Consider the following 11719-nt stretch of genomic DNA (forward strand, 5'->3'; position numbering starts at 1 on the left):
TACTTGAAGTGATCAGGGATGACAGATAAGGGCAACTTCTAGCTATCTCAACTTCAAACAGTCACTAGTTATACCTGAGTGTACATCTGGCTCCTCTCTCCATTCTCTCATATATATACTCGCACTCTACAGGATAAGGTATCTGTAGACCAAGGTATGCTATTCACCTTTACATATACTGCTTAGTTCTAGCTTTGCATTTAATTCTGTCTCTCGTGATTCTGAATATTAAGGAGGTGAGCGTGATGACCGTTTGTAGCTATATACTTGCTGGCGTGGAGAGGCAGCACTGACCTTTGGCTGCATCTGTTACTTCCCATCGCGTATTGTACTTTATAACAGGCGCAAATAGTTCAAGTATTAAAAACGTACCTATAAACAGCGATATGTAAGAGCTTCTAACCTCTCACCAGCTGATACATGAAATTACGTTGTTCTTGGAGTAGTTTATAAGTGGAAGCATGTGGGTAGCTTAAACTCGACCTGACCTGGCATGGAACAGCAAAAGCTTATAACCAATAATACAAACACACTCCACAAACAATCTATTTGACAGCAAACAAGCTAAAACAACAGCTTGTCAACGCTTTTTGACACAATAGATGACTAAATATAGAACGCATCATTAATTGTTCTCAGCGGCGAGTTGGGGGCTGATGATTTAGCTGGCTTTTAGGCCTTTCGATGGAGGTATGAAGGCTCTTGTCTACTCGCAAATGTTCTCTCGTGCATCCATTGGCTGGAGTTTACGACATCAAACATGCCATTAGCTCACCTCATGAATGGCAAATCAAAGAGATGTGGTCAGACTCACTGGTTTATATACTTCAGTTATTCGTCGGTCTTGGTAACTCATTCCTTTCGCTCGAACCACGCAGTGCGTTTTTCATGTTGGCTGTAATCCAAATTTCTATCCAGGTTTACTGCATTGCTTTATTATTATTTTCGCTGCTTTGTGCTAACTGTGTGCCCTTTACTATGGTCGCATTGACTTGTGCAAATAGAATTTGAAAGCATTTGAAAAGAAGCTGGTAGCTGATGCGGGTCATGGAGTGGGTGAAGCAGTGAAGCTGTTAAGTACTGCCTAGTGCAATAGAATTCTATCCCGGTTGTACTTGCTCGCTCACAATATTGTTATAGACCAGGCCAGTGCTCTATCTATGCCTTTTTGTTTACTTACTCATTAGACAATGAGATAAATTAATTCTTTGGGTGCATTCTCTCTCACTCTTGCACTCGCGTGCAGTGCGCAAGTGCAGTTTATGCTTAGAGCCGGGCACCAACATTTTATATTGGCAAGATAATTAAATTAAATGCTTGCACACCTAATTGCCAGACCAGGTCACCTACCATTCTTCGTGCAAGATGATCTACTTACTATTCTGGACTAAAAATCTTACAAATATTTTATCATTTGATCTGGTAAAACTTGCCTTTCTGTAGGCAAAACACAAGAAAACATTTTTAATTTAACGGAATTTCTTTTATTGCAATAACGATTATTTATCTATAAATAGATTGGTTATTATCGGCAGCTGAGGCTCCCTGTGGTTAACCTTCGTCTCTTCCCAGTCACTTTCTTAGACCCTCCCTTTCTCCCCAGCTAATAAGCATTTCATAACAAATGCCAACGTTCACTTCATCCGGCCAACCTTTGCATGCCTTCTCTCCTTTGCTCATTTTCTCCAACATGATCACGGAGTGGACTAGTAAAGATTCCCTTGCATTTCGGCAGCGGTGTTTATTTTAAACATTTGATTGCTGCTGTGGATAGGAGAAGCAGCTGCTGATGGCAGAAGGTGTCATTCTTTCGTATTAAGTTTGGTTTGTATAATTTTATAATTGGCATGTTACGGTCAACGGAGTGGGTTGTTCGCTGCCATTGCTGCCTTCGCTACGATTTGCTCTAATTCATCTCTAACTTGGTCTAACTAGCCTCTGACATTCATTGTTAGACAGTAATTGACATTAAATTAGTCTGTTGTTATTGCAAATTTATTTGCTGCTGCCATTTGTCGTAGGCATTTACTACGCACATAATTTTGGTATGAGATGAGTGCAAATTCATTGAGGTCTTTCAAAACTTTCACTGTACTTAATGAACCCAAGATGAGCGTGCCAATAGTTGTTACAACGCAGAGAGGTGAAATTTCCTTGTTTTGATGAAGTATAGCTGATGAATAGGTACTCATCATGCCAGACCTGAAGTGCCTCTACATGAGAGGCTAACGGTTATGACAACAATATGAGGGAACAATGCTTGTAGAGACAAGACTTTCGACTTGATCTCTCCAATCATTGAACAGTATTTTAAAGGCCAGTTTAAGCTTATGTATGTAACCAGTTCATTTTCGTCTCAGGAGCTGACTGAGCATAACCTACAAAAGAAACCTACGGAGAAGAGAACCTACAGAAAAGAGAACCTACATACAACCAGAACCTACAACTGAGAAAACGTCTATTGAAAGTAACCTAAGCGAAGAGAAATTTCACGTCTGCCTATACTACACAGAAGCAACCAAGATGTTGGTTACAGTTGTTCTGCTGCTGATTGCGGTTGTTCTTATTTACTTCCTTGCCAGGTATGTACACCGCCATGTCTGTTAATGCAATCATCATCCCTTTAATCAGAAAGTGTTTCATTTTTTGTGGCTGCATTCACTGCTGGTTGTGGGCAAACTGGGTTCAATCTTATGTAAGCAGTTTTTCGTTTGCAATGCTGAATCAGAGCCGGGGTCAAATGGAGGACTGTACAGCAGTGGGTACACGCAGTCCAATTACTACAGGCACACACCGGCTTAATCATCTTCATTGAGAACAACTCATGTACGGGTTTCTTTTAGTTGATTTGAGCCAACAATGATTTGGTGTTTAATATCTAGCAACAGCACACAAGCCAATAAGAAGGCATTGGAAGAAATGCACTTGTTGCTCCAAATGCTGCATTATATCTACATCACATTTATACCGGGATTCATAAAGGGACAGTCTGGAGCCAAATCACAACTTTGTTCTTTCAATTGCTTTAAGGGCTGAACTCTGGGTTGAGTTCACATGTGAGCAGAGGAAATTGTATTACTGAGAATACATTGATGTGCAAAGACTGCCGTCGTGATTGAAGAATAATGCTATGCCTTATACTCAATACCATCGTTCGGATGAGCGGAAAATGGGCGCACGCATCGTTTCATTCTCGGCGCCAGTAATTTGTTGCCCATCTTCAAAGGGTCCCATGAGTTTAATCGATTGTTTGGAATGATCTTATCATTTTGCAGATCACGCCAAAGAAAGCTCCTCTTTTTCAAACAACTTGATATTCCAGGACCTGCACCAAATCTCTTATTCGGGAACCTTCACGCAATGGCCGGAAAAGTAAGTACAACTTGATCTACGACCTTTTCTAATTTATTTGCTCAACGTATCTAAAAAGCGCACATCACAAATGAATGTCTACTATTTTAGAAATATGTTGATACACTGAGTGATTGGACCAAGGAATACGGCAAGCTGTATGGGTAAGTTGAATGTATGTAGTTATCGCACTAAATCTTTGAGTATTCACTGTTTACCACTGTTGTCCGCCGTAGCTCCCTTCCTTTGCACTCGGCTCTAAACGCTCCATATTTTGACCTGCTCTGAGTGTAAAGGTTAGAGTTGCAACAATAATATATATATATTAAGAAACAATGCGATATTTTCATAGAGTGAGTAAAACAAATGATACTAGGATGAGTTATCTAATCTCGGAAAGGTTATTGAATAACGGATAAGGGATACGGAGCAGTTGGCTTAACCAAACACTGACAAGCGAGTGCACCTGGCGCTCCTCTGCCCGTATCAGATTTTGGTGCATTTGAAGATGGGAGTATCTCCCTTGTACGAAACTATATCCTCAAACATTTGGGAGCAATTTTGACGAAAATTAGGGATTTATTAATAAAACAACTAAGATCGCGAGTTCACCTCCTTTTCTGACGAGTATTATCAGCTGCTCAAAGTTTTTTTGACTAGCCTTGCCCATGTTTAGTATTCATATCCTGTACCCTCGGAATATGTCATGTCATTCCATTCGCTGTTGGTGATATTGTTGGGTATAATAATAATTATTAAAATATTCCAGTTGACTAAGTTATCCGTAATGCACTAGAGAAATCCCATCCATCATTTTAACGGGACTCTCAGTATTTTATATAAAAACTCCTCCATTTATCGATCAATCAAATTAAATTAAATTTACGACCGAATAAGTTGTGATAGCTGCCTGCCATATTCAATAAATTATTAGATGTGTCACTGATAAATATTAAGATATTCATAAGAGCAGTCTTCCTCCAATCTAATACACTATTTTATGACAATGTTCAAACATTCTTTTCCTCGTGATAATGTCAACTTACTGTCAATTATTCTTTAGCCTTAGTTCGTGTGAGGATGTACTAAGGGAGTCTCTTTACGCGTTTCGCTTTTGTTCAAGTACAATCTCAGTTCAATTCACTTTTGCTTGTCATCATCTACATTCCTCGGTCATTCTTTACTCGTGACGAATAGGAAGGTCTAGGCAAGGCATCTCTGCTAGCCTCTCCCTTCATGCCATGCAACTTCTTTTTGAATGAGTGTCAACTATTAGCCATTCCCACAGTTCCATTGACAATATTTTTTTTAATAACAAGCAACTGTAATCAATCAGATCAATTTGTCAATTGAAGGCAAATTAATGGAAAAAATTTAAAGAATAACATCTTCAGATGTCTCAGTTTGGTTATTATGAAGATTGATTCCTGAGTTGCAAAAATACAGTCGTTCAGCGTGATTAGAGTTCGGCGCCGCACTAGCATAAATTATGCCAGTGTCAAATGCACCAATAATTTGTCGACGGGCGGCAACATAGGATTATAAATGTCTATTTCTTCTGATTAATTTATGTAAATGCTTATAATATTTTGTACTCAGGTACTACGAAGGTTCTCTGCCTGTTGTCGTCACATCAGATCCGGAAATCATCAAGGAGGTCTTTATCAAACAGTTCCATAACTTCTACGGACGCAGAGTAAGTTCCTTATAAATTATTAAAATGTTCGAACTATCCTTTTTTGGTTTGAGAGAAATTGACTCCAAGGCGTTGCGCTGTAGTCATGGGATTTGACTACTATGGTAGCCTTTGTAGTTGCTGAGACTAGGCAGTCTGGTTAAACACTTATGTAAATTTAATGGCTTTTTGACCAAATATAATCTTAAACACGTATCTATGGATAGTTATCCACCTATTCGTGGTGGCCCGGTGGCTGTAAACGGTCAAAGCAAGTCTACTCGGCATGCTTAGTGAAAGTTGTTCTATACAAGTCAACGGATGGCCTGGGAAGACGCAGATGAATTCATTTACTAGCTGCTACTGCACTCTGCAACCATAACACGGATCAAGCAACAATTGATGGCTTTACATAGATGCTCTGAGCGGAGCGCATGTCTAGTGCAAGACTTTTGTTATCATGTGTCACTCACTCACTTAGCAAACACACGTGGCTCGTGAAACAAAACATTGGATTTTAAGTTAGAACAAATATTTGCCTTTTCAAACTAGCTTAACAGCTAGTCTATTTTACCAATTTATTCAAGTGTGCCTCTATTGGCTCTTTAGCACTCTAGATAGACAGTTGGTCAGAGGGCACAAGGCATTCGGTGCGATCGGGTAGATAACCTTGTAATAGTGGTCGGTGTTTGTTTGCAGACAAGAGCATCTATCTCATAAATCTGAGCTGTCTAGGGCGAAGTTCAACGCTTTTACCCACAGACTGATTTCAAACTAGCGCTGAATATTATTAACAGGTTCATTAGAACAGCGTTCTGATCATATCTAGTGTTGACCGGCATCGGTGATTGCTTATGCTCCCTGCAATAAATATTTACAATATTGTTATGTAATCAACATGCCAGTTCTATTACCCAATAAGCCTTGTTGTTGTTTTGGTCAGTCTGTAAAATTTTGTTTCACTTTCAGCTCCTTCCAGTGCAGCCGGAGCCTGACACAGGTGCTGACAAGGATGTCCACATACTTTTCTCAAGAGGCCACAGATGGAAACGACTTCGCACAACGATTAGCCCTAGTTTTAGCGCTACTAAAATGAAAAAGGTTTGTTAGACTCTTTTACTCCTTATACTGATTGCCCTTCCGGCCGCTGTCGCCTGCTCAACATTATAGTCTATTAAATGCCCTGGCATTATGCAAAAAACTTTACATTTGGCTCTATTTATAGTAACACTAACATTTATAAACTTTATTTCCTTATGGGTAATTTTAGATGCTTCCTCTGATCAAAGGATGTATAGGTGAGACGATGACAATCCTTGAGAAAAAGTCTATGGAAGGACAAGCTTTCGACATTCACAGGTAGCTGATACTGTTCAAACATCTTCACTCACTCTAGTTTTCCACAAATCTTTTCACCTGTCACATGTGACTCAAACGACTCAACGTGAGAGTGATTCAGATTTGATAGCCAAAATAAGCTGTCAATCTCTAGTTATATAATTTGACAGCGTGCGTGCGTAAATGGCTCAACTGGTTCTGATTACTTTAAATATCTGTGGGAAAACAGTGAGAAATTTTGGGCTGTAGGTCAAGTTTGTTTACTTGACTCAGCACTAAAACTACTCTCAGAATCTTTTGTAAGTAGCTGAAGTAATTTACTAAGGCCTCTGGAAACGGTATCGAGGTTTGCTTATTCATTGTGTCATTTCTTATATGTTGTTGACAGAGTTCTGCAAGGCCTTACTATAGATGTGATTGGCACATGCGCCTTCGGACTCCAGCCACAGTTTCAAAAGAACAGAGATGAGGATCCTTTCATCAAACGGTGCCAAAGACTTTTTACAGATTTTGCCAAGCGACCATTCATCGTAGTACTCGGAGGTAAAGAACGTTATTCATACCATTTTAACTGACAACCAGCTGTTGGCCTTTTGGTGAGCCATACTAGAGCAACCTTGTCATATTCTTCTGACAACCAGAAGACAAGTTAAACAGTAACTAACACAAATAGTTGTGCCGTGGCATGAAAAAATTGCGTATCTTCTGTAAATACTTAATCTTTGTCTTGTTTGCAGCTATATTTCCCGAGCTTTCGAGATTCTGGTGGCGGCTCTGCAAGTTCGTTTCTGCTTACACCTATGATGACATGGACTGGTTGTTCACCAACCTTGGATCTGTGATAGACAAAAGAAAATCGATGAATGTTGAAGCGAGCAATGCAGGTACGCTGGATAAACGCAACAAACCAGTCGATCTGCTGCAGATACTCCTTGACGCCGAAGTTGGTAGCGGTTCATCGCGGGGAAACTCTGTATCACATTTGACAATGCATCGTTCAGAGGAAGACTTCAATAGTAATTACGAAGTTGATACAAGTGGTAATTTTTCGCCAGAACTCAGCAGCATTTCTGCTCGTAACTACCTCACATCTAAACTGGAAAGTCAGCAGAGTAAAGTAGAGTCTATCGGTCACCAAAATCAGGACAAGTGGTCGTGCCCAGCAAAGGCTTCATGCGAAAAACCAAAGACACGTCTTTCTCTTGATGTAAGTACCATTGCGGCAACCTTTTTCTCAGCTTAAGCGCTTTGAAATTCTTTTGAATTAGAATATTTCTTTTGCACTCAGAGATTCTGCAGCACTTGTTCAGAGAGAAAAGGCCATCATTTTTCAAATATTCTTCCTATAGTGTGAGTTCATTTGAATATATATGCATGTTTGAAGATTCTAGGGTGTGAAAAGGCTGTTTGGAGCACTCTAGAAATCTATACATTATTCATGCACACACCTATAATGTACCGCTGTCTTTTAGGAAGTGAAAGCGTCCAGCGTCGTATTCTTAATTGGTGGTTACGAAACTCTCAGCAACCTGCTAGCCTATGTCGCCTATGAACTGGCAGTCAATCCTCAATGCCAGCAGACTTTACAAGAAGAGCTTGACAGCGTATTTGATGAAGAGGTAATAAATAATATTTGACATATATGAGTTTAGTAAACAGCCTTGGCAGGCCTGGGTCTAGATGACATCTCATCGAGTTGTAATTCTCTCTATTTTACTACTAACCACCATAGATGGCTTCTAAAAAAGATTGTTATGTTTGGTCGTGTCACTGGGGTTTTTGAGCTTGAGGGCTCAGAGGTGATACGCGGCTAAAACAATAGTTGACAATGTAGCGAGCTAGATAAATATTAAATGTGGCCAGTTTTACAAAGCTTCGAGAGATTCTAATTAACATTTCCTAGAAATCTATTGTCTCCTCGTTGCTTTTTCTTCAAGTCTGCGTAGTCAAGTTGGCTGGTCGTGTTTTATTCATAGATATAACAACTCCTTCCTTTTTCCCTTTTTATTCGCTCAGTTGGTTCAAGTGACTTCACAAGTTTTGAGCCATATAATCTACCTGCCTTCTGCTATCTTTAACTCCAATGTTATGTTTTGCAGGCAGAGCTGACTTATGATAAGCTTTCCTGTCTCAAATATCTAGACATGATTATAAGCGAAACATTAAGGAAATACCCAATAGCGTCCATGTAAGTTGCTCACCCTTGCCTTATTCCTTTACACCAGGAATGACTGCTATAATCAAACACAATTGCGATGAATTTTTCATTTTTCAAATGCGAGTTTATAGATTCAGTTATGTTGTGTCTACCCTTGTATCACCACATCCAGCTTGTTAAACACTATAAATGATCTCACAGGTTGGTGTTGATCTGACCAGACTGGTCTGAGCAATGGCATTAATAAGGTTTCCATCTTTCTTGCAGACTGGCAGGCCGTCTCTGCATGAACAGCACAACCGTAAAAGGTATATCTATACCGCAGGGAACTACAGTACAACCAGATATTTGGAGTTTACATTATGACCCTGAACATTGGGGCCCGACAGACCCACGCCAATTTGAACCAGAAAGGTAAGAGTTTGGACATAGACAAGCCTATTTATGGTTTCATCGTGTCATATAATCTCTTCATAATTTATATTGCATAATTGTCGTCTTACCGAGCCAAGTAGGTTTATGGTAATTCCTCAGACAGACCAGAAATTACCCAATAATCTCAAAACAACGAACAATTTTTACAATCCATTGAGAGTGTAGAAAACAAGTTGGAACTAAAAATTTATGCGGATCTAGAAGGAGGATCTAGAAGGAGTCATCGCTAGTGCATGATGCTCAAATCATGATAACAAGCATTGAATAACTTTATGAATGCCCTGGGTAACTTTATGAATGCCCACCGCTTCCTTACAATATCCTTATCAAGTCTAAGTACAATATTCTGGAATTCGAAATATCTATACCTCTTTCCTCTTTCATTCTTTTGATGGATGTCACAATGACAAGAGTTTATGTCCTAGCATTTCAGCCCGGTGCAGCTAGAGATTAGTGTACAAATTAGTTGGCTCTCACTTCTTATTGTCTCCGGTTAGCCAGCTCAGTTGCGGTTGCACTGGCACATAAATTAATTTGCCAAGTGAATGCTTCTAGCCATTAATGTTTAGAATGATTGATAGAAATACCTCGACAGCAGTCCATTGTGAGTTGCTGATTTATTGTCGCTACTCTCAAATGTTTCAAATCTCCGAATCCTTTGGTGAGGCATTTGATCTTTAAGCAGCACTCGATCATGTCATAATAGAACAGGATTGTTTCCGTTGATCAGCTTATCCAAACTTACCTATCATTTCTCGCCATCTCTGTTTGCCTAATAGAGTGCACTGACATTTTTACTTTACGCTTTTTGATGTTCATCAGCCGGGCCTACCACTGTTGCTTCCAGCCACATCATTCGGTGGCTGTTGGCAGTTGTTAAGTGCACCCAATTAATAGGCTTGTTTTTATATGGCTGAGCCATTAGCCCTACCTTCCAATGACCTGATAAACAAGGGCTGGCTCAGCGAGTCTAAGTGCACCCAGCTTAGTTGTCTAATCTATCTTCGAGTCATGTTTTTTATAATTAATACTTTCTTTTGTATTTATAGGTTCACACCAGAAAATGTTGCGAAAAGGCATCCTATGGTTTATTTACCATTTGGAGCTGGACCGAAAAACTGTATCGGAATGCGATTTGCTATGACCGAATGCAAAGTGACGCTCGCAACGCTTTTCAAAAGATTCAATATCGAGACTAGCCAGGAAACACAGATTCCCTGTGAACTCGTAGAAACCGCCTCTCTTAGTCCTAAAGATGGAGTCTATGTAAAGCTTGTACCTAGAAATGTATAACCCAAAAAGCATTCTGTAGCCCGCTAACTAGTCATCAGAGCTATGGAGGAGGGGGAGGTGACACACTCCGAATACTCAGCAATGCATGCTTACTCTTTAGCAATCAAGTTTTAACTAGTCACTATATAGCATAAAATAATTACTAGCAATTTCTGTATAGCTGCAATTTTAAAAGTGTTGCAGAAATATATCGTTTTATTTCTGTAAATAATATTTTGTTTAATCTTGGCATGTTGAGTTGTTGCCGTTTATCTTATATTGTGAAGAGTAGAGAGATATTTTTGTAATAAGTTATTTAGTGCCAAGGCTAACGTGCAGAAATAGCCTCGGGTAAGCCATGGCGTTAACACTACCTCTTACAGTAGAGTCGAGAGTTGTGTGATGGTATAACATTTCCACTGTTTATTTTGTGTTGTACTTCTACCTTCAGTGGTATGTATTCATGTGAAATACAATATTTATTAGAAAGTTGTATCTCAGAACGTTCCAATCTATAGCCCTCACTAAATATTCACCATTAGGTCGACATACTGTATAATTATGTTTAAGTAATCAGCTTGTTTTAAATGGAAGTAAAAATGATGAAATAAACTACAAATAAAAAATATATAATTGTTAAATTTCTTTGGACAAATTCAAGAGAAAAGTCTGTTACAATTTTTAGCTTTAATTGTGTTTAATTTGAAATTCAGGCAATGATAAAAATACACTAATGAGTTTTCTTGGAGTTGTCTTTTCACAAATATTATGAATAAACAACTCCTTTAATGAGTTCAGTCGAGGACACATCACAGACATTAAGAGGTAGGTATGTGGGAAAAAATTGCAAGTTCTGATATCTGGAATCTAACAACAAAACGGTGTTGTCTTGCGCGTGTCGACTCAACAAATTTTAATCAATATTTGCTAACAGAAGCCCTGAAATCAGTGAAAACAAGCCTTGAAGGCTACAGAAGATATACCTTGAGCATACATATCCTTTTACAAGATCATGCTAGCAAATGTTTTGAGCCATGCTAAAGCCAAAAGTAAATAAATCCTTGCAAAGTTTATGTGATTAGTCACACGTTTTGTTTGCCTTTTCACATGTCACAGTATATCAAAGGGAATCCCACTCGGTCAATAAAATCACTTATGTAATCATTGCTGAACATTGACTTTGTAATCTTTGTAGTTTTTATAAATCTATACATCACATCACAACCCTTCAGGTTAAATGATCTGATCTCGGCAGACTGCTGATAAATGCAGGAGACACGTTTGAAAATAAAAAGATGGCTGCTATCACCGCCTGATATAGCAACCTCAAATCAATAACTATAGCCCAGGCAAAAGGAATGTCGATATTAAAATAGCTGGTGTATCCAGCTACCTTTCTAACTTTTAAATAATCCTCATAATTATTATAACCTAAATAGTAAATAAAAAAGGTTTTCCACTCGCTAGTCGATCCTTGCTACGTAAGCAAT

At 39.0% G+C, this 11719-nt stretch overlaps 1 protein-coding gene across 1 annotated transcript; it reads left to right on the plus strand.

The window, feature by feature from the left end:
- Positions 1 to 10724, plus strand: LOC137393242 (putative cytochrome P450 CYP13A3). The gene is made up of 13 exons (XM_068079699.1): positions 1 to 154; positions 2361 to 2582; positions 3276 to 3372; positions 3463 to 3515; positions 4951 to 5047; positions 5996 to 6127; positions 6297 to 6385; positions 6753 to 6907; positions 7102 to 7571; positions 7837 to 7983; positions 8464 to 8552; positions 8790 to 8936; positions 10007 to 10724. The coding sequence occupies exons 2-13, from the start codon at positions 2524 to 2526 to the stop codon at positions 10248 to 10250; spliced, it is 1779 nt and encodes a 592-aa protein (XP_067935800.1). The 5' UTR covers positions 1 to 154; positions 2361 to 2523; the 3' UTR covers positions 10251 to 10724.
- The last annotated feature ends 995 nt before the right edge of the window (positions 10725 to 11719 follow it).

This window comes from Watersipora subatra, chromosome 4, assembly GCF_963576615.1.
Source record: "Watersipora subatra chromosome 4, tzWatSuba1.1, whole genome shotgun sequence".
In the NCBI taxonomy this organism is placed as follows: domain Eukaryota; kingdom Metazoa; phylum Bryozoa; class Gymnolaemata; order Cheilostomatida; family Watersiporidae; genus Watersipora; species Watersipora subatra.